At 42.5% G+C, this 23,435-nt stretch overlaps 1 protein-coding gene across 2 annotated transcripts in view; it reads right to left on the bottom strand.

The window, feature by feature from the left end:
* GRID2 (glutamate ionotropic receptor delta type subunit 2) overlaps window positions 1-23,435 on the bottom strand; it is a 997,958-nt gene that overhangs the window by 758,648 nt on the left and 215,875 nt on the right. For both annotated transcript variants that reach the window (XM_066632190.1, XM_066632191.1), the window contains exon 2: window positions 12,910-13,065. In XM_066632190.1, the coding sequence (XP_066488287.1) occupies window positions 12,910-13,065 (156 nt within the window). The remainder of the gene's footprint in view (window positions 1-12,909; window positions 13,066-23,435) is intronic.

Below are 23,435 nucleotides of genomic sequence, written 5' to 3'. Positions count from 1 at the left end.
CGCCATATTTTCCCCCAGAAGGCTTCAAAGTGACAACAAAGAGTTGTTTGAGCCCTCACTCTGATTTGGCTTCATGACAATCTCTTATCATCACATGTAAACATAATTTTTCACTAATAGTGCTTCATCACAAACACATAGGGAACTGTCCATGAAAGTTGGCAATTAAATGCTATTTTAATTTTTAAAGTATTGGTATTTAAAAGCATTTCATCTACTTTAATGCGATAATCATCATCAGTGATTGTTTCTGAGGGCCAAGCAATCACCTAGGTTGAGCTTAGACTGACATTTAGTGAATACAATTAAAATTGCAATTCAATACTGGAGGTCTCCTTAAAAATGAGAAAAGGTTATGTTCTTCAGATGTGATTAGTCTTTTAATAAAACAATTGCCTCCCTTGCAAATTTGTCCTTGTTAACTGCTCTCTTTTGTTCAGATAAGTCTTTCATAAATTGATATTTGATAAAAAAATTACCTGGTAAGATGCTATATAAAGGGACTCAATAACAGGGAGCATGGCTAAAATGCAATTAATTTCAACATCTAAGGAAATGACCTTCATAACTCACTCTGGGATTCATCTCCAAAGAGCTACGGCTTATAGCCTTATTCAAGGAATTAAGCTACATTATGCTTCTGTTGTCTGTAAAATATGCTTCATGTCTGACCACATAGATAATACAAGTAATTATGAAGCCCTGTCTCCTTTATGATCTTGCATAGTTCAGCACAAAGTTTTTGTCAACATTAGACAAGGTTTCTAGATTTGCAGTGGGCTTCTGGTAATTTTGATTTAAATTTTGATTTGTTTGTGATTTAAAAAAAACAAAACTAATATTAAACACTGGATGAACCTTATATCACAAAGACCTTCCACATCACAAAGAAATCACCGATAACAAAACGGGAAAAAATGAATTATATTTTGTAGGGGAAACAAAACAATGAATAAAACTATGTGTAATGTACATCTGTGAAGATTCTTACAATGACAGCGCAATCCTAACTCACGATTCTGCCAGCACAGCCAGCGCTCTACTGGCCTTGAGTGTTGAACGTGTGCTGTAACCCACATTTACAACTACTCTAGAGTCAGCAGCAACTAGCAGCACCTTCCCGCCTAGTCAGCAGCAGGCGGGAAGGCCTGTGCCAGTTCCGTGGCATTGCATTCAGTCCCTGGGCTGCTGGTGGAGGTGAGCTGTGTAGCTGAGAGAGGGTGGTGAGAGAGTGTTCAAGAGGCAGGGAGGGAGCATTTTTGGGCAGAAGGGGTGGAATGAGGGCCCTGGAGTGAGGCAGGACTGGCAGACCTGGCCTTTGCCAAATCCTAATCCCTATCCTGACCTGTTCATGATACATAGTGCTGCTCACATTCCACCAGTTAAATAGCTGGCAGAGATCCAAGTAGCCCCATAGGGCAGGCTGGGGGGTTACTCGTGATAAGGGAATATTTTCCCCCCTTACTCTGAAGAGACCTCCCCGCCTGCTCCTAACCTGCTCTAGACACAGCACAGGCCAAGCGGGCTGGCTGCACTAGTGCAAGTTAGGATTGGGCTGTGAAGCAGATCTGAGCAGCCTTATTATCTGCAAACAATAATTATCTGAAACTAAGCCCCAGTGAGCTCTTTACTCACAAGAAAGAGTGCATACATGTTGTGGCCTTAGTATAATATTTTATGAATGATTATAATTCAATTAACTACATTTACAAGGAATATCCAAACAGTCTGCAAAAGCAGAATTATGAATAATGGGTATTATCAGTTCGATAGTCATTTTCGTATAGCATATGAAATACATTTGGATAAAAGAAAGATATAGGTAACAGAAAATAAATATACACACACATTGCCAGAGATGGAATTCCACACATTGGAGTGTAGGGGTCTACAGACATTCTAATTAATGAGCGCAGATTAGGGTTGGGTACATGTGCATTCATTATCCATGTTTCAAATCCTTGAAAAGGGTGCATGTTGCAGTAAAATCTGTGGTAGTCTTATTGAAAGGTGTCTAAACTTGGAAATCTGGGAACTCTGGCATATTTGCTGAATATGTGGCATTTAAGTATATCAAACTCACATTATTCATTCACTTAGTGATTCAGTTCTGAAGCTCTGAAAAGGTCTATATGCGCATCAACATACAACATACAACTGACTCATACAAGCTCCTGCAAAAGAAAGCTACAATGAGTGGGTGAAAATACATTATGCTGCACAGCATTTAGTACAGGAATATGCTATCTTAGGTCAGACGGTGAATTGTTCGTACAGTGAAATCAAAGATGAATCATTCTGGATTGCGCAAAAAAAAAAAAGCTTAGGTAACACAGATGACTCGAATTTGTAGCTGTCAGCATAAAAGTGCAGCTATTAAAGAGAGAACCTGGTAATATTATACTAAGACTGGCATAGAATCATCTTCAATCAGTTCTAACTCAAGTCAATTTCAAAAACTAATAACCTGCTTCACAGTTCACCCAACTGACTGATCCCACTATAATGATGTCTAGTGTTTGCCAGACATGATGACCACATCTCAGAAATTCCAGTACACCAACTGTTCACCACTCAGTGCTGAAAGCACATGGCTGGTTGCAGCCATGACCTATTAAAGATTTCAGATTGGGCTGGGTGCATGCATTCCATGGTACTACAGCTGGAGAGCAAGAGTGATTACCTAAACCCACCAGTCAATTTACATTTTGGGGAGCCCAATCCAATCCATTCCCCCCTGCACCGACGCAGCAGTGTCAAAAAGGCTACCGCTGCATCCTGAGGGTGAGCAGTTGCAGAGGTCTGCTCTGGGTAAAGGAAAATTTGTTCTGTTACCTGGTGGTCAGCCTCTGGCAGTGTGGAGGTATCTACTCAGACCTGTTTTAGCAAATTTGCTGGTGCAGGTCTGTGTGCACCCGTGCCAGGAAGAGGGCTAGAATTTGGCAGCTGCCACTGCTCTCCCAGCACCTTAAGAACATAAGAACAGCCCCACTGGATCAGGCCATAGACCCATCTAGTCCAGCTTCCTCTGTATCTCACAGCGGCCCACCAAACGCCCCAGGGAGCACACCAGATAACAAGAGACCTCATTATGGTGCCCTCCCTTGCATCTGACATAGCCCATTTCTAAAATCAGGAGGTTGCACATACACATCATGGCTTGTAACCCGTAATGGATTTTTCCTCCAGAAACTTGTCCAATCCCCTTTTAAAGGCATCCAGGCCACATGCCGTCACCACATCCTGTGGCAAGGAGTTCTACAGATCAACCACACGCTGAGTAAAGAAATATTTTCTTTTGTCTGTCCTAACTGTCCCAACACTCAATTTTAGTGGATGTCCCCTGGTTCTGGTGTTATGTGAGAGTGTAAATAGCATCTCTCTATCCACTTTATCCTTCCCAAACATAATTTTGTATGTCTCAATCATGTCCCCCCCTCAGGCGTCTCTTTTCTAGGCTGAAGAGGCCCAAACGCCGTAGCCTTTCCTCATAAGGAAGGTGCCCCAACCCAGTAATCATCTTAGTCGCTCTCTTTTGCACCTTTTCCATTTCCACTATATCCTTATTGAGATGCGGCGACCAGAACTGGACACAATACTCCAGGTGTGGCCTTACCATCGATTTGTATAACGGCATTATAATATTAGCCGTTTTGTTCTCAATACCTTTTCTAATTATCTCAAGCATAGAACTGGCCTTCCTTACTGCCACCGCACATTGGGTCGACACTTTCATCGACTTGTCCACCACCACCCCAAGATCTCTCTCCTGATCTCTCACAGACAGCTCAGAACCCATCAGCCTATATGTGAAATTTTGATTTTTTGCCCCAATGTGCATGACTTTTCACTTACTTACATTGAAACGCATCTGCCATTTTGCTGCCCATTCTGCCAGTTTGGAGAGATCCTTCTGGAGCTCCTCACAATCACTTCCGGTCTTCACCACTTGGAAAAGTTTGGTGTCGTCTGCAGCACTGACTTAAGGGCAATGCAGCTCTGATGTAAGGGAACAAACATTCCCTTACTTTGAGGAGGCCTCCATGAGTGACACCCAACTGCAGGATGCAGCACACGTCCCATTGGCACCGCTATGCCAGTGTTGGAAAGCACTGACATAAGTGGTTAGGATTGCGCCCTTAGTGGCTGCATTTGTATTGTGTTGGGGACTACCTTGAATCTCCAGAGAAAGGTGGGATATAAATCTTTGAAAATAAATAAGAGTTATTTTAAGTTTAAAAATTTTTTTTTTTTAAATTTTCGGGTGTAATAAGGTGGCTGAACTGGCTAGGAAACCCAGATGTGCTTACATCCTTTGTTAATACCAAACTTTTGCACCACATGTGAAATATACAGCACAGACCCCTGTAGAAAATTTATTTATTTTTATTGCAATTGAGAAATAGTTGGCTTCACTTTTCAGAAGTGTACTTAATTGCAGTGAACTAACTTAGATTGCTTTGTGTTGCATTGATATGTCTTCATTTTTCTGCTTGAAGAGGAGGTAGGGCTGAGTATAGCTTTGTTCCCTTGCAAATCAGTGGAAATCTCTGCATTGAAAACATTAATAAGTACTGTATCTGCAAACTGGGCTTTTTCCTTTAGCAAATTGCACAAAGCTTGAAAGAAGACGTGAAGAAGTTGCCTGCAGATGCTTCACTTTCAGATATGAAACTGGAAGAGCCAGAGAGTTGCAGTGTGGTAAAACTTGGTGTGTGGTTTTTGTCTGGCTTCAGAGTAATTTGTACTTGTAAAAAGCAAACTAATAATGGGTTATATCCTAAAGTCATCTTTTGTGAGTGGGGAAAAAGCCCATTTGTGCGAGGGGGGGGGTGATTTTTGCCAATCTCCCTTTCTCCCTGCTCCTCAAAATATCTTGAGTGTCCCACAACCCTCAGGAACACATTGGAACTCACTGCTCAACCCTGTCTCCAGGTCATTTATGAAGAGGTTGAAGAGCACCAGTCCCAGCATCTTGGTTCCAGCACCAGAGCACCTTGGCAGCATCTCCTTCTCTCACCCCTCTTGGTCTGCCCCTTCCCCATAGAGTTCCTTGCCTTCTGAGACCTCCTTCCAACTCTCTTTCACAGAGCCTCAGCAGAAGGGATGCTGCCACAAGGACAGCACTGAAAGAGCCCAATTATTGCATTGGATCAAGAGCTTCCATGGGCCATATCCTGCCCGTGGGCCTTCTGTTTGTAAACCCCGCTTTAGACCCTGTGATGAAACATGTTTAAGAAACAATGCTTCCATGTGATAATGACATCAACAGCATGAATTCTTCTGGTAATCTACACAGGGTGCATGTAAAATTGGAGGCAGATTTCAATGACTCATAAAATCATAAAAACACCATATTAAAAACCAATGATATTAAAAACCAATTATTGTCTTCTAAGCAACCCCCTTTTACAATGCTGCAACACCACAGACAATCACATGAAGAAAACAAGCATCAGAAGGTGTTTTAAAAAGTGAGATTCATTTGACTAACAGGCACGACAGAAACAGAAATCAGAAGACATTTTAAGGTCAAAAATTATAATGGAGGAAAGCTCTCACCCTGAAATTGACTATCGGGATGCATCCTTGAAAGGCTCTGCGTAGGCAAGTGTGGCAAGTCCAATTTATGAGATCAGAGTTTCAAGCTGACAAAGCTGAAACTTTGAAGGATTGGAAAGCCAGAGGTTGGCGGAGGCTGACGGAGCGGGTGCTCCTTTTCTGAACTCACTGAATGCAACACACAACCAGCCAGGTGTAAGCTGTGCCTCGGGGAGTACTAAGCCCTACACAGCTGCTCCATGACTGATGCTGTGAAGCAAGGAACAAGACTGACAATGACATATATGACAGCCGAGATCCTAAAAAATTGCTGTCACTGCAGGGACAACCAGAGTCACTGCTGCGAAGATACAGGTGTCCACCTGGGTGGCCTTCAGATATCCTCTGTCTTATGCAGAGATGGGAACAGAAAGCCTGCTATCCTCTTGGTTGTCCATCTACAGCCTTGCACAGTCTACATGGTTTTCAGTAGAATTCCCATGATTCACCAATACACTTCCATTTATAAAAGAAGACTACATACTTGGGATGTCTTAAGAGTGAAAGGCTTAACTAATCTGCACCAAGTGAACCCAAATGTAATACTTGCCAAAAAGTGTTTTTGGGGGGTGGGGGGGGGATGTGCACTCAAAGTTCAAAGTCTACCTATTCCTTACAAAAATCCCAACCGCCAATGAGTTCTAAGGGCCTCTTCCATAGGAACTCATGGTGGGGCAGTGTGAACACACCAGAAAGACCCACCCCTGACATCAATGCATTTCATAGTCCAGACTCCACCCTCTACAATTTCAGCATTTGTCTGCAGGATGTGCATAGCTGTGGCGGGTGGGGCATGCCACCAAGGTTGGGATCTTCTAGTATGTTCATATCACTTCCAACCATACATTCACCAAGGAAAATCCAAGGAAGACTTATGCAGTGCATCAATGGATTCATCAGTGGCCCTTCAGCAGACCATAATGCACATGTCTTCACTAGAAATAAGGAGGCAAACAGAGCTTCAGATAAGTGCTGATGTAACCATAAACAGCTACAACTTGGGGATAGTCAGAAAAGAACATGCAATGACAGAGCATGAATGGAGTTCTTTAGCTTATACAAATTTGACTACCCTTTATTAATATGATTCAACTCTAAGAGCAATCTCTCTCTCTCTCTCTCTCTCCCCCCCCCCCATTCCATTTATGCAGCTTAGGAGTTCTGAATCATCTGTGAAAATTACCACCTTTTGTAACTGGTTCTGCCTGGATGTGATGGGTCACATTTATACAAATAGAAGTTCATCCTAAAGAGAACTCTCTCTATATTATGTTTTCTTGATTTTGTTTCAATCTGACAGTTCAACAATATCAAATATATTCTCCCCACCTTAGCTCATTCATTAGTCATAAAACCCTCCCTGAACACCCTCCACAATCTGAAATTTTGAAAGAGAAAAGAAGGGGGGGCAATGGTTGCATAACAACTGCACACTTGCTTGGTACGGGAAGACCTGGGGTGAAAATGGTAGATCTATGTTCCAGCCACAGGGCAAACAGCGGCTTGGAAAGGCTATCAAATTGAGAAAAACTGAATGGCAATGGGCTAGTCCATGGGTGTCAAACATAAGACCCGCAGGCTGGTTCTGGCCCCTGGAAGCTTTTTCTCCAGCCATCAGGCTCTCCCAGCCACTCTCAGCTGCTGAGCTGTGCTGAGGTCTCACTGCTAAAAGGGCAGCCCACATGATAATTAGGCTCTCCCATGTCTTGAAAATATGATCAAGATTTGCACATTCTTTCTCCTGTCATTTGCAGCTGATGAGTTCCTAAGTGAGAAAAAAGTACTTATTTCGGGTCATGGTCTGCTTAATGACATCACTTCCTGTTCAATGACATCATTTCTGGACCTCAATAGGCACCATGAATACTACTCGGTCCTCTGTATTAAATGAGTTTGACACCCCTGGGTTAGTCCATGGTCTTGAAGAGAACGGGCCTTCAAAAAAGTTGTAGTTAGTGTTTTTTTTAAAAAGTCAAGAAATCTGATCATAGATCAGATATATCATTGATCAGATAGATCTGATCAGATAGATCATAGATCAGATTGACCTTAATTAGTGTTTTCAGTCCTGGTTTGGGTAAGTAGGGACATTTGGATCAGATGTGAAGAGGAAAAAACTAACACTAACAAGAATGAAAATAATGGCAACAACTCTTACAAACCTGAAAAGCTTATTTAGAAGCACATATAGTGCAGTGGTTTAGAAGACCCCCCCCCCTTTAAGCAGGAGGTGGGGGCAGTGTAGCATGAGTGCACCAATCTGTAATTATGTGGAGATGGTTTGCAATTGACAATTTTGTCCAGTTCAGCTTTGCATATTTTAGGTTGGGTGCCTTTGGCAGAATTTACATGGGCTTCCCTATTAAAGCCCAAGAAGACACTTCAGCCAGGTCTGAGTGAAGCCTATCTGCTTTTATCAGATGGACTGGAGGAACTGGTGGATCAGTCGTCACAGAGCCTTGTGAACTACAAAACTTCTCCATGATGTTTTATGCTAAAGGGAATTCTTTTAATAATTGAATTTTATTGAATTTTATTGAATTGAACAATTGAATTTTATATTTCAGCACTCCATTATACATGTGCATGTTTCCCAAGGTGATGCCTAGTCATACTAGGATGGTGTCTCTTCCTCAGTTTGAGGAGAGAATAATCACTCACATTTGCAAGTGATGATGATGATGATGATGATGATGATGATAACTTTATTTTCACCCCGACTTTCTCCCCGAAGGGACTCAAGGTGGCTTACAACAGGTTAAAACAGATTAAAAACATAATTTAAAAACAGATAAAAGCATGATGATGATACATAATTCAGGTAAGGAGTATAAGCAAGACACCCTGAGAGAAGATCTCCATCTACCATAATAATGCATTGCAAGAAAAAGATGACCACTTGATACCAAAGGACAGCGATTTTCAACCTTTTTCATTTCATGGCACACTGACAAGGCACTAAAACTGCCAAGGCACACCATCAGGTTTTTGATAATTGCCAAGGCACACCATGCTGCCAGTAGGGGCCTCACATCCCTATTGGCCCTACTGATAAATGACCTTCCATCAAATTCCTGTGGCACACCTGTGGACCACTTGTGGCACACCAGTGTGCCACAGCACAATGGTTGAAAATGGCTGCCATAGGAAGATAAGAGTCTTTAAAACAAAATTGCACTTATCTATGGAGCAGACTGATCATTGCTTCCTCTCTCCCACTGTCTGTCTGCATGCCCTATTGCAGTGTTGGCGAACCTATGGCACGCGTGCCAGACGGGGCACGCAGCGCCGTCTCTGTGGGCACGCAGCGCTTAGCCAGGCAGCCTGGAGAGGGGCGCTGAAGCTGCGTGTCACTTTAAAGAAAATGGAGGCTTTTTCCGATCCCCGTGTGTTGGGAGGGCGAGCTGCTTCCCTCCGCCGCCCCCCCCAGGTCACTGCCCTCCTCTCCCTTCACCCCCACCTGCCCCGCATTGGTTTCCCTTTTCAAATTTGCCCACTCTGCAGGCTTAAGGTCCCTGTTTTTCCCTTCCCCAACTTTCCAGCAGGTTCAGCCAATCAGCATCCAGCAGGCTCCTAGCTTTTTCTGTTAAAATGGCTCAGGGACCTTCACTGGCTGACCACCAGCCAATCCTGAGCTGCCCTCCTCCTCAGTCATTGCCAGCCGTTGCAGCCCGCCTTTCCCTGAGCAGCTCCCCACTCAGCACCAGGAGAGGCTTTTCCTCCACAGCAGAGGAGACATCCTGCGTGTCTACTCAGAAGTAAGCCCCATTACAGTGGATGAGGCTTACTCCCAGGAAAGGGTGCCTTGGATTGCAACCTTGGAGCCTGCTCTTGTGCATGTCTACTCAGAAGTAAGCCCCATTACAGTGGATGAGGCTTACTCCCAGGAAAGGGTGCCTGGGATTGGAGTCTGCTCCTGTATGTGTCTACTCAGAAGTAAGCCCCATTAGAGTCAATGAGGCTTACTTCTAGGAAAGAGTGGCTGGGATTGCAGCCTTAGAGCCCACTTCTGTGGGTGGGGTTTTTTAAAAATATATATTTTCTTGTTTGAGAAAATGAGCAGTGACAAGGTCTTGCAGCCACCCCCTCCCTGACAATAGTTCTTTACCCAGCATGTAATTAGTCTGTGGAACTCTTTGCCACAGGAAGCAGTGATGACAACTTGCCTAGATGCCTTTAAGAAGGGATTGGACAAATTTCTAGAGGAAATGTTCATTAAGGGTTACAAGTAATAGTGGGTAGAAGATGTTAATGTATGAGTTGTTTTTTCTAAATTAAAACCTCAATATTCAGGTTAAATTGCTGTGTTGGCACTTTGCAACAAATAGGTGGGTTTTGGGTTGCAGTTTGGGCACTCGGTCTTTAAAAGGTTAGCCATCACTGCCCTATTGCAACCCAGAAAATGTGTGGTGCTCGCAGCAGAATGCCCCCCTGCATGGTTGAAAGCAGAAACAACAGAGGTTGTAGACACAAAGCCTGCCTGACACTCGTCTGTCTGCCACTGTCGATGCTCATCTAACTCTTCTCTCATATTCTCACTCAGACAGGTAGAGCCAGCTAAGCTTCCAACTGGCTCCTGTTCTGATTGATCTCTGTTCTAGTCTTCTCCACTCCTGGCTGCTTGGCCAGCCACTTTCTGATTAGCAGAGCAGCAGCAAGTCAATATGCCAATTTAATTTGGAAATTTAAGATTCTAAAGTTCTGTCTCTTGAAATTTAGCAGAGATGAGCTAGCCCAGCGATTCCCAAACTCTTCAGAATCATGACCCACCTCAACCTCTGTGGTAGTTTGCGCATTCCTGGTGGTGCCAGAGGAAGCCCAAGGATGTCTCCAGGGTTGCACCAGGCTGCAGGCCTACTCTGTCTCCCTCCATGGCCTTAGGATGGCCCACTGAAGCCTCTCAAAGGCACTTTCAATTTTCAAAAGCAAACTGGAAGGGTTTTCTGAAAATCAGAAGTAGGTTCTGGGGGCTTCTGGGGGCCTTTTTAGGGCCTATGGAGGGCAACAAAGTGGGCCTGCAGCCTGGTGCAACCAGGAGGAGTTCCCCAGAAACTCCCAGTAAGTTGTTCATCTTCCAGAATGGTCATATTTGGAACCATTCAGGGCAAGGACGGGTGGAAACGCCCAACCCGCAACCCACTGACCCATAGTTTGGCAACTCCTGAGATAGTCCATGGGGGAGGGGGGGAAGCAATGGCTTTCTGACTGTTCATTTGGCTACTGATAACAACCTCAACATTTCCATGTCCATAAAGGGTACTTGCTGTACCCTTTAGACTATAGAGGTGACCTGTCTGTGTTGGTTCCACTCTCTATTTAAATTGCTACAGTACAGATCAGAGATTCTAACATCAAAGCCTAAAACCCAACACAGTGTATTAGCTGAGGTGTTGGACAAGGGCCAGGAACACATAGGTTCAAATCCATAGGCTTGAGGATTTCCACCTGAACCAGCATTGAAAGCTGGGCCTGACTAATGAGTAGATACTAGCACAAACTACATTTCTGCAATAACAGAGTTAGGTTTAATGAACAAGTACTATGCTAACAATAAAACTAAGGGATGCCTGGGGGCAGACTCATCAGCTGACCCCAATAGGTGGGCTTCCACTCCCACCGCAATCACAACCTAGTGGGAACTGGCTCCCTTACTCCAGCTTGTCGCCATGCTGGGACAAACTGCACACGATCTCCAGCCATACCTCCAAGCACGTTGTTGGATCCTTCCTGTGCACCATGGCTCCGTTACAGAAATCTCATCCCTTTCCCAATGCAACAACTGCAATGGTGCCCATGCTGGAAATATATAAGGCAACTATAAAGGGTATTAAAAATAAGGATTAAATTCAACTGCATATGTATCAGTCACCAAAAGGAAATACCGAGTCGCAAGGCAGTTATAGCAAAATTTAGGAATTTTTTAGCAGAAGATTGGATTAGCTGCTTTCAGTCACAGACGTGAAGAGGTTCTTATTAAGCAAATATTTTTAAAGTGTGATCTTAATATTGTAACAGGCAGTTTCCCACCTACATGTGCTGTTAAAGCTGACTTCACCCCATCATTCATTTTCTTAACAGCTGACTCAATTCCAATTTCAAATTGTATGAGCATCTGAAAGAAGGAGGGGAAAAAACCCAGAATCAAGTCACAAAGTTGACACCTGCTTCTCTTAGTGCCTTGCTTGTAACAGAAATACATACTTGAACCAAAAATTAATGCTCCCCAAGTACTGAGATCTAATATGTCAAGAAAAGCAACTCCTGTACTTAACCTATTATCCTCTTGTTGTAACTCCTAGCACTTCTATCAAACACAAGTGATATTCATCATAATTACTAGTTGATCACCACACAAAGTTACACACTCAAAAATCAAAATTTGAAGTGTTTAGCGCATTTGCTAAATACACCTATTTTGCTTCAAATTAATTCTTACCGTACAAGAATACCCTGCTACTGCTTTTCAAGGTTCTTTCCTATTGGTAGAATTAAACATTTTTATTGAATTCAAGGAAAAAATCATAGAGTTAAAAAACAAAACCCAAAACATTAATAGCAGTTATTGGTCAGCAAGTGAATTTCCAACAACCTGCCAGCATTATCTGTAGGTCTTCATACACCGTTTGTTTGTACTGAAGAAGGAATCCAACACACTGGAAAGAAACACATTCTTAAACCGCATGCATTAGAGAAATCTCATTCAGACCACTTAAAAAGTACATGCTCTAAGCACCAGCAAATACACTGTGTACGCTTCACTGAAATTCAAATAACTGCTTTAGCCATTGCCGCTTCTGAAAATAGTTATTACTTTGTCGGTTATTACTTAGAATCTGCTCATAAAAAGCATATAACTGCACTGCATGGTGAACAAACACTGTGAAAGCTCCCTTCCAACAACTTATATATTTTGCTCATCAATACACAATGGGATTTGACCAAAATGAATTTCACAACACTTCAGGAGCCATGGAAAAAGAAACTTCTCTTTTGGCAGTAAGACTCAACCAATCCAAACTCTAGATTACCTAATTAGCGAATGTGATTGGAAACAAGATGTGCCACTCCTGGCCACCATACTTTTGACACCAATCAGCAATACACAACTTGCTAAAGTTGACATACTCCAAAGCAATGTATCCAACAGCCATCTCAAATTCCACACTATGCAATTTTATAAACAGATAGCAATCTATGAATGATTTTTAGCATTCCATATTGCATACATTCCGCTGAAACTGAGAAAGCCACAATACAGAACTATGCACAGATGTAACCAGGAAAATATGTAACACTCAGAAACCCTACCTTCCTGAACTGCCTGAAATGGGTTGTTGCCATCCACAAACGTCACCGAAATAGTGATTTTCTCCGTCTGTAAGATTTCATCATTCTGGTTGAGGTCAGAAACTGCCGTACGAAACACCTCCTCATCTTTTTTTGCAGATTCATCGAATATTGCCCCTAGGAAAGAAGGAATATGATTAATTAAACAGCAGTGCTAAATATTACCAGTGAACACATTCAGGATACTGAACTTGGAACATTTTCAGGACTGTTCAAAGGAATGAATTTAGTTTGCATTTCAGCAATGTCACTTGTTAGGAGAGAGCAAAGAAACTTGACGATGATTGTTCGGGATTGAAGCAAAGCAAACAATAAGGTCAGATGCAGGTTTGAGGGGGCCTTGGGCAAAATGCCCTTGGGTGGGTCCCTCCAACATAGGTGTGACCCTTTAAAGTCTGAGGGAAGCTTAATCTGATGGACATGGTAGAAGAGACCATGGTGGAATTGTTCTCAATAGCTGAGCCTGTGCCCTGTTATGCCCTTGTTGATTTTATGTAAAAAGCTGGTGGCCATGAGCCATTAAGACTTCTGCTGCTGCTGTCTGTGCCCTTATCAAGTGTCTGTGTCATTATCAAGTTCCCCCCCCCCAATTTGGAGGGCTTTTATTGGTTGTGGTCCAGTGACTGCAGAAAAATGGGAGTGTAGCTCTTCTTGGTGGCAGCAGTGATGGTTGCCATCTTGTTTTTAAGCACCGCTGCCCCTTCCTGCTCTTCACAACTGGGATATTATGTTGGGAGTATTGTGGGCAAAAGGGTAGGGGCCACTAGTACAGTCAATGAGAAGAGATCTGGGCATAGTGACTTTGCCAATTCTTGAGAAAAAAGATGTAGCCCAGGAGTTTAGTTACACAACCTTTGCGAATTTCTTAGCCAACTAACAACACAAAGAGTTTCATTATATGGTTTTATTACATTATTTATTTATCCCCAAGGTTTCTTTTCATAACTTTTTCCAGCACAGTGAGACAAAAGAAAACTCCTCCCAGGTGCCACAGTGTTCTATGTAAATTACATCTCTTGGGGATATTTGCTTAGTATTCAGAACTGGAGGGAAAACCAAAGATGTTTTGAGCAGTGGACATTATGAATCTGAGATTTTTTGGGCGGGGAGGGGGTAGGAGTGCTGTATAATACTTATAAGTGGTGACCTATTCCCAAATTGTACCTCAGTGATTGGCAACATCTCTTTCGGGTTTCAGACAAGGAGCCTTCTTTCCCGGTCCAACCTGGAGATGCTAAGAAATGAACTGGGGTTCTCTGCATGCAAAAGTGTATGCTTCAACTGAGCTACAGTCCTACCCCCAAGCTTAGAAAAACAAACTTTGGCAGGCACAACAAAAAAGAATGAGGAACACTCTTCATCTGTGGTTTCCACAGGTTTCACCTGTGAAAAATGAAGAAGCCCTGTCTTCCTTTATACCTAGACCACAGTAGATAAGTGATTTTCAAGCTCTTTTCCAGGAAACCTGATATACTTTGAAGGTTTAGCATGGGGTCCTCATGAGGCAAGGACTAGAAGACTTCCCGAATGGCGGCTGGCCCATTTACTACCAGTCTTCTCCTGCAGTGGCAGAGGAAGTGGAGGCCAGGTTTTAGAGAGATTCCATTTACATGGGACAACAAAATATGATCAAATATTTTATTGCTTTAATTGGTTGGACACTGCTGTGCTAAATTTTATTTATTGAAAGGTGTTATATAAATATAGTCAGTCTGTAAACAAAGAACCAACACAAAGGTCAAACAAGCCTGATCAAAACATGTGCAAGGTAAACCGAATGCAAAACTAAGAACCATTTAAATCACAGGGGCTCCGTGGTAGGTTAAGAGGTTTACCAGCAGATTAGTGTGGAAAGTATGTCCTGAAGATAAGGAACAGCAAATGCTTCCTCCCTCCCCCCTCCCCCCCAATTTTGTTTTCCTTTTCCCAGTTGGGGTTTCTTGGAAGGGAATTTTAGGGATTTACCTTTGAGATTTTTTTTTGGGGGGGGGGGCAAAGTCAAGAGAACTTACTAACACTGTTCCCAAGGGCACTCCTCCACAAGGCTGCTGTCGCCAGCTATTTTTCTACCCAGAGGTCCCCTCATCATGACGACCATGCCACATCTTCCTGTAGCATTGTGGTCAAGGAACTTCTGGATAAATTAAATGGCATTCAGCATCAGCAACAAGGAAGAGTACTGCAGCAACAAAAAGATGGTAAATTAGGGAAATTCCAAGAAACCACCCACCACTCCTTAAGCCCCAAATTCTGACCTATGCAAAAGCAAAACTACTACATTCAAATCAGAGTTTCACAACGTGGCAACATTCCTGTCCTTTATGCATTCATCTTTGCAGTCTTACAGGTCTTGCATTATAACATAAGTCCTACACAAACCAGTCATAACAGATTAGGACGCCCTAGAGCAGTGTGTGCTCAGCTACATCCTCTATTTAAAAATAGAACACAACGTCATCGACTTAATTTATCATGGTCTCTTTTCTGTACCCTCCATCATCAATTTTCCTGCCAGCTCTATTCATGCCGTGCCAGCATCCTCCCTGCACAAACTTTGTCCACTTTGACCCAGGAGTTTTCTTCTCGGCATCTCTTGCCATCTGGAGCAGCTGTTTCAGACCTCTCCATCTCAATGACCTGTCATTTCCTTACAAATCTCCGCTGAAAAGCATAAATTTTACTCCATGGCTTCTTAATTTCTCTGTCACGTTGTCAGAGTGTTATTTACATGCAGAGAATAGGTCTATTTAAATCCCTTGAAGGTACAGCAGACTCTTACAGCAATCATGGCAAAAAAGGGTCTCAGAGGAGAGAATCTGAACACACCATTTAAAGGTGAGAAAGTTATTTACTGTTACCCTTATGAAGTCACCTCCATTTCTCACAGTGCTAAAGAACTTGCTTCCAGGCGACTGAACTAACTGGTACTTCAGTGCCTCAATCTGATGCACAAAATGGCAACACAGCACAACATATGCTGATAATAGGGTTTATCAAGGAAATACTCTTCTGCCAGACAGCTGAGTTAAAATGCAGCCATACAACCAAAACCCCACCTGACAAATGATATTAACGTGAGCGGCAATTTATCAAACCCTTTTCTGTTCAGACAGTAAATTCTACACTGGGAAAAGAAGATCATAGCATGAATACACAGTACACAGATGCAAACACACATGTACTAGAGATTGATTTGTGTAATCACACACCATATTTCATTGAAAGTGCACCCTACCTGACTTCAGAAATTGGGGCTGTTCTTTAACTGATGAATCTCAGCACAGCTCCCAACCCCATACCAGGTCATACAGCCTAGTGCTGAAGAAAGTCATTTTATTTCTGGGCATGAAAAATCATGGAAACTGAAATGTCACACAGACCAACTGATCCACAAAGATGATGTAAGCTACAAAGCACTGGCTTTACAGGTGAGAATCACAACAATAGCAGAAGTATGTGGTGTTTTTGTTGTTGTTGTTTTTTAAAAAAAACTTTGCTGCAAAGGGAAAGTAGCCATATCTATTCATCAACTAAGGGCACAATCCAAATTGTGCCTTGGGCTGCACAAGTCCCTAGTGCTGGCCCAGGAGGGTTGCAAACATGCCATAAGGCCTGTTTTCGCCTCCTCAAGCGTCAGCTGGGCCAGTGCAGGGATGTGCACCAGCCTGCAGAGGCTGAATTCAGCCTCCGCACCAACTTGAAAGGGGAGGCTTGTGTTGGTTAAGCTCAGCCGACACAAGAATCTGGGGACAGTGTGGAGGAGGTGAGAGGGAGACGATTTGGGGAGGGTGGGCAGAGAGAGGTCCGGGGGGGCGGGTGGGTGGGGAGTGGAGGCTGGGCGGGGACCAGACAGGTATTCTGGATCCTAGCCCCTGTTCCTGAGCAGCATGGGGCAGCTGCTCCAGAGGTGGTGCAAGTCCGGGGACACCCATTGGAGCTGTGGTGGCTTACCCAGGGTGAATGGGAAGAGTTTCCCCTTACCTCCGGCTGAGCCACTTTAGGCCCCTGTCTTACACTGGATACAGCGCAGGCCTCCTGGCCTGCCTGTTCCAGCACAAGACAGGATTGCGCTGCACTGTGTATAATGTGTATCAACAAGTGAGAGTCAGGATGGTATCCTGGTTTGGAAGCTGGATTCAGTCCTGGAAGATCCAGGTTCAAATTTCTACTAAGCCATGAAGCTTTCTGGGTGACTGTCTCTTAGCCTCACCTACCACAAAGGGTTGTTGTGAGGACAAAAGAAGGGGAGGAACCCTGTACACTACCCTGAAATCCTTGGAGGAAGGAAGATATAAAAATGAGAGAGATAGAAAAATATGGATTAATTTAAACCCTATCTAGGCATTTGATGAGCTGCATGAAGACCTGCATGAAGAGCTGCAAACAGCTTAATCCCAGATCATTATTGACACATATTAATATCCCCATCCCATTCAAGTGTTTGTCACTGCAAACTCTTGAACATGCAGAGACCAGGGTGGAGCTAAGCAGGCGTCTCATCAGTGGAGGAGGGGAAAAAACTGAACTCCAGAGAATCCCTCATGCGCTTGCTCTCCATGGGCAAGACTTCAGTATTTCAACCAAGCACCCGCTCTTCCAATAGATCACAAGTGTTTGGCATTTTTTCTAAACCAGCCATTTGATGTTCTAATGAACAATGCTTAATATGATTGCTCCTTGTCCCCAGTGACATTGTTAGTTCGTTCCAGTGTGTGAATCCAATTACAATGTGCTTTCCAAACTGCTGATATTGCATTATTATCCTAAACATGAGACCTGATGTTACTACCAGAGGTACACAGTTACGGGATAGACAAGCAGCAGTTCAGAGTTCCTTAGTCTGCAATCCTATGCACACTTTCCTGGGAGTAAACCCCCTTGAACTCAGTGGAACTTACTTTCCACTTACCTTTCGGCGAGGCCTGAAGACCTTGTTGTTTACACAAGCCTTCTGACTCTATGGCCTTTTTAACATCTTTTATACATCTTTTAATTTTTTACAGGCGTGATTCCTCCTTGAACCTTTTTATGCTCTTTTTATTCTGACTTTTATCTGATTACTGTTTTTATGGTTTCTCTTAATGTGTTTTTAATATGTTTTTATCTGTTAAATTATGTTTTAATCTGTTTTTTTTAATATGTTGTAAGCCGCCCTGGGTCCCTTTGGGGAGAAGGGCGGGATTAAAATAAAGTTGTTTATTATTATTATTATTATTATTATTATTATTATTAATGAATAAAAATGCTTAGGATTGGGCTGTTTAGTTTTTTTCTTGAACTGTTTTCTGTGACCACAGTGGGATGTCATCCAAGAATCATGTTTCCCATCAACAAAATTAAACTGTAATATTTTACTTGAAGTTTAGGTGTTAACTGTTTCAAAAGTAGTGTTAGATTTACCGCATATTAGACTTTGCATGCATGTTTAGTTTCTGTCAGGGTAATTGGTATCTCTTTCATAAGTGTGCATTTCCCTTTTGTTTGCTGAAAAGAGAATACAGTACATTTCTTTTCCCATGGAAACCCAGGGACAGAGTTAATTTCACAAGTCCCTGAGATTGTTATGAGTGTAGCATCTGGGAGTGGGTAACGTTTGCCTGCAAAGTATCATTCAAGCAGACGAACAATAACATTTTCTTCAAAATGGAATTATTTTATCCCATTTTGGTAAAACAATCCATGTTTTTCTCCAGATGGGCGAAGGGGTGAGCAGAATGGGGTGGTGACAAGGTAGGAAAAAAGGCAGATCAAGTCCGGGAAGAGGGTGGGTTTGGTGGCAGCGGTGCATGCTGAATTCTGACCCTCTTCCCAGATTCAATCCGTCTTCACAGATCAACTCAGACATGTGCCAATGACTGGGCCGGCGCAGGTCCAAAATGACCCATAGTGGCTGCTAGAGCTTACCCCGGGGAAAGCAGACAAATGTCTCTTTACCCTGAGGAGACCTCCAACAGCCAAAATTCCCCCGTGGGATACACAGCAAGGCTGTGCTCCAAGTTAGTTAGGACGGGGCTATGTTTCATGTTTCCAGTATAATCCTACATTATCAGTGGTGTCACAGCCCTCCGATGATTGGACTGTGTTTTTTGGGTGCTCACTCTTTTGTTGTTGTTATACTGCTTTTAAAGCACACCAATTTGTTCTAATTTCCAATTGTAGATTTTTATAATTTTTTTTGGGGGGGTGTAATTCAGATAAATAATATTGTACAGCAAAAGGCGTCTTCAGTTCAGTTTTATTACGGTCACCAACCAGCATAAAAATAACAATACATTCATAGTACACAACTGAACATACATACGACCCATCACAGCATCCTAACTTAGGCTCTTAACAGCATAAAATACTAACAATTAATAGATCAAAGTCTAGATAAGACTACGTTTGGTCTAGTTATTGTGGATTGAATGGAGTACAGTAACTGAGGAAGGTACTTCTGAAAGTCTGCTAGTCCATATTGAATTAAAAACTTATTCAGAATATAAATACTCCTCTATGGCGATGTTTAAGTGACACGCTTAAAACTTGCGTGTCTAAAAGTCTAAATTATCATTTAGCAGTTCAGTCCTAACTAACTTTTTAGCACTGATGCAGCCATGCCAACAAGATGCATGCTGTGTTCTGCAATGGAGGAGTTACGGAGGCTTCCTCAAGGTGTATTGTATATGTTTACCAAAAAAGGCTGTGTGTGTGATACAAGTGCTTCCTCAGGATAGCACTGCAGGTACATCTGCACCGAAAGTTGGTTGGATTGAGCTGCAAAATTAGAAATCTAACTGGTCAATTGTATTGAGCCACTGTACTGGGATAATTGCATGCATTCTGGCAATTTAGTGAAGTGTACAGTCATCACAAAAGGTGATACACCATAGATCACAGCTTGGACATGAGACAAGTAGCTGTGCCTGTATGACAGTAGCCACCACGGGAGCTCTGGGGCCTGTAAATCAGTGCAGGAGTGGGTGAAGTAGGTGGGAAGAACAGGGAGGAGAGCAGGAGCAACAGAGCAGACAGGGTGGGGGGAGATGCTTCGTTGAGGCTAGGAAGCAGCATCAGTGGCACTGCCACTAATATCCGATCCCCTTTCCTGGCCTCAATCCATCCCAGCGAAGTAGCTGGCACAGATCCCAGAGAGCATCTCCCAAAATCCTCTGCATCTGCTGATGAAACAGAATGGCATTCTCTCTCTTCTAGTTCTCTCTTCAGCAAACCAACTCCAGGTATGTCAGTTTCCTCAGTCTATTGTTATAAATCATTTGACTACAAGAGGGTGTTTTATTCTTTTACATTTTCTCTCAAGTCTGCTATCCTGCCTCGGTAATATTAAGGGGACCTGACATGTTGACAAAGAGAATAAAGCGCTGGCATGTAACAGTGGAAGCTCACCTAAACGCATTTGCATACAGTACCAGCAGCATCAGCTCACACTGTCTGTCAGACCCATTATGTCTAAAGGCAACAAAAATTATAGTCTTAAGCAGAGGAAGAAAACTATTCATTTGACTTCAGAAGGCTGTAACCCTCATGGAGAAGTCAACGCCAGCTCTTTGCATTCTTATACAAATGCATTAAGAGATTGTGACCCAGGAATGATGGATATCTGTAGGTGCCTTTTGTATAAGCTGCGTCTTTTGTGTAATCTTACTTTTTCTATAGTATTAGCAACAAGGGAAGTTCCCCCTTGATTCTCTTGCTTCACTGTGGATGCTTATTACTGTCAGTGAGAGTAGAGCTCACATTATTAAAAAAAAAAAATTAAAAAAACACCAGACTTTCAAAAGGTATTATAGGGCAGATTAATGCCAACTTCCGATCGCTGTTTTCATGCATTTGGTTTCTCTCTCACACACACACGCACTTGTGAGCAGTTATACATAAATGATAACAAGATTCTATCCAGCACAGGAGCAACAGTGCCAAATGGTTACTACTGCATCCTGTGCTGGAATTGAACAGACTGGAGGTCTCAGAGGAAGGGGACATCAGTTCCCTTACTCAAGTAAAGCCCCAGCCTGGTCTGTGCCAGCACATGCAAACTTGAGAAGCCCCATGTCAGGCTTCAAGTCTGACACGGGATAGGATTCAGCAGAGGAGGCTTCCGTCTATCCCACCTCCTCCCAGGCCTGTCCCTCCCCCTGCCCTTCCCTTCACCCAGAAATGCCTCTCCTGCCCTCCCACCACCCTCCCCATGAGCTTGTGCTGCTTGCCACTTACTTGCTTTCTGCCAGTGGCCAAGGTTCCAACTGCGGCACCAACAGGGCAGCACAGGATTCCCCGCCAACACCACTTACTCTTTGGGTGGTGCAAACGTGCTTTACAGTTTGTTTGCAACACCCAGTTATGGTGCTATGAGTGCAGCGCCGGTGGTGGGGCAGTGTAGGACTGAACTATGAATTTCCTTTCTTCAAACAGAATGGTAAAAAAAAAAAAAAAGTAAATAGTCTAGTGTGTGATGCTGCAATACTAAAAATAGTGAAAGTAAATGAGAATAGCTATGCAGTAATGAATTTGTAAGAAGTAAATTGTTGCCCTTATATTTAAGCTGGGATTTCCATGTAATGAAATAGCTAAGAACTGAGTTTTACAGCTATGCGTGTTCCAAGTGATGATCTGTGACTATTGAGAGTGTAAATCTCTGATTTTATGATTTTACATATGTGTAACGGGGTGTTGGTTTTAATTCTGTGTATTTTGTTTTGTTGTTTGTGACTAGCTGGTCAGATTACCGTAAATAAAGTATGTATGTATGTATGTATGTATGTATGTATGTATGTATGTATGTATCTATCTATCTATCTATCTATCTATCTATCTATCTATCTATCTATCTATCTATCTATCTATCTATCTATCTATCTGTGACTAGTGAGCACATATACTACTAACCCGCTTTTGAAATCCTGACATTTAAAGGTTCAGTCTGAAGAGATTTATGTGAGAACTACAGCCTCCAACCCAGCCATATACAAATATGGCCCACTGTAACTAAGGGCATGTTACTTATGACTGAGTTTAGACAGCCTGGAACTTAGAACTGCAAATCTTCCTGGTCTTCACATCAGAGCTGAAATGAATTTCTCAAACCATATTCCAAATCAATGCTTACAAAGAACTGGATTTGTAAAAGAAGTTGGGAGAAAGATTCTTAACCAATGCTTGCAAAACAAAAACAAAAAAATGCATTAAGTAAATATGCAGAGGGAAATAAGCGAAATGGTCACAGAACACTTGCAAACATTTTAATTTACAGGTCGGTCCTCCTTATCTACAGATTTGGGACATGTGAATTTGACCCAACATGGCTCCCGACCCACGTCAGGAGTCTGGAAGAGTTTTACGGTTGTGTCCAGGAGATGTTATATTGGAGAGGTTGTATGCGGCCTCCCCAGGCTTTGGAAGCCCTCCAGAAGGCCTTAGCTATTTGTAAATATTCCTCAAGTCAGCTTTTAAAGGTTATACTTTGATTTAATGCAACTTTTAAACATCGCATTCAAAGATTATTTTAAAAAATCTTTGAATGCAAAATCTTTAAAGCAAAAAATTCTTTAAAATACAATATCTGAATTTAAATTGCAAACTGCTGCTGCTATTTATATCTGTGAAACATTTCAGACACAGGTTCCATGTAGGAAAGCTCACCTGCATACACACACGTGTTGCATTTAAGAAAGTAACAGGCAGACCAGTCTGAAATGCAGCAGCTTGGATAGAAGGTTAAGCTCTTTATAAATAGGAACCTCACAAAAACCTTGTGCCTTCCTTGCGGTGGAAATAAAGACAAGCTTAGCTGCTGCATCCAACCACCCTGCACAATGTTATTTTCCAGTGGAAAAAGCAATTTTTTTAGGAAGCTGTAATCGCAACACATTCATTATATAACTAGTGACCAGTTGATTATCACTAGCCCCTCAATTTTCTACGCTATTCATTACAACCAATTTGGACTGTTGTCGATGAAAATGGGTGGTTTGGTTGGTATTATTGTCACGCTATTATTAATGCTGTGGAAAGAAAGTTACTGTAATGGTAATAAATCTGCTGAGTGTTATTAATGACCCTGAAGTGGAACACACTAAAAAGTGCCCTTATAACAGCCATTAGTAACCTACTTACAGATGCTTTATAACCAAGGGAAAGCTGATACATAATGATATTTCATTAGCATGTTATTAGTAATTACTACAAGCACACACAGCCCAAAAGAGAACTCCAGGACACTGATTGCCATCCTGAAAACACAGCCATCGTATGTATAGAATGACTACTTTTTGTGACATGAATGTGGGGTCTTAGCATGGTTTTTAAGATAAGATTTGCAGTTGTAATTTATTTTATTAAGACATTTATACCTCACCTTTCCCCTTGCATTCTAGGCACCCAAAGTGCCTTAACAACATAATGTTTAAAACACTCAATCAGGTCACACTAATGAACGAAGCCACAGAACAAAGACACTATTACAGAGGTACAGAAGGCAGGCACCATCC

Source organism: Tiliqua scincoides, chromosome 6 (genome assembly GCF_035046505.1).
Source record: "Tiliqua scincoides isolate rTilSci1 chromosome 6, rTilSci1.hap2, whole genome shotgun sequence".
Taxonomy (NCBI): Eukaryota; Metazoa; Chordata; class Lepidosauria; order Squamata; family Scincidae; genus Tiliqua; species Tiliqua scincoides.
This window is presented reverse-complemented; position numbering and strand designations above follow the sequence as displayed.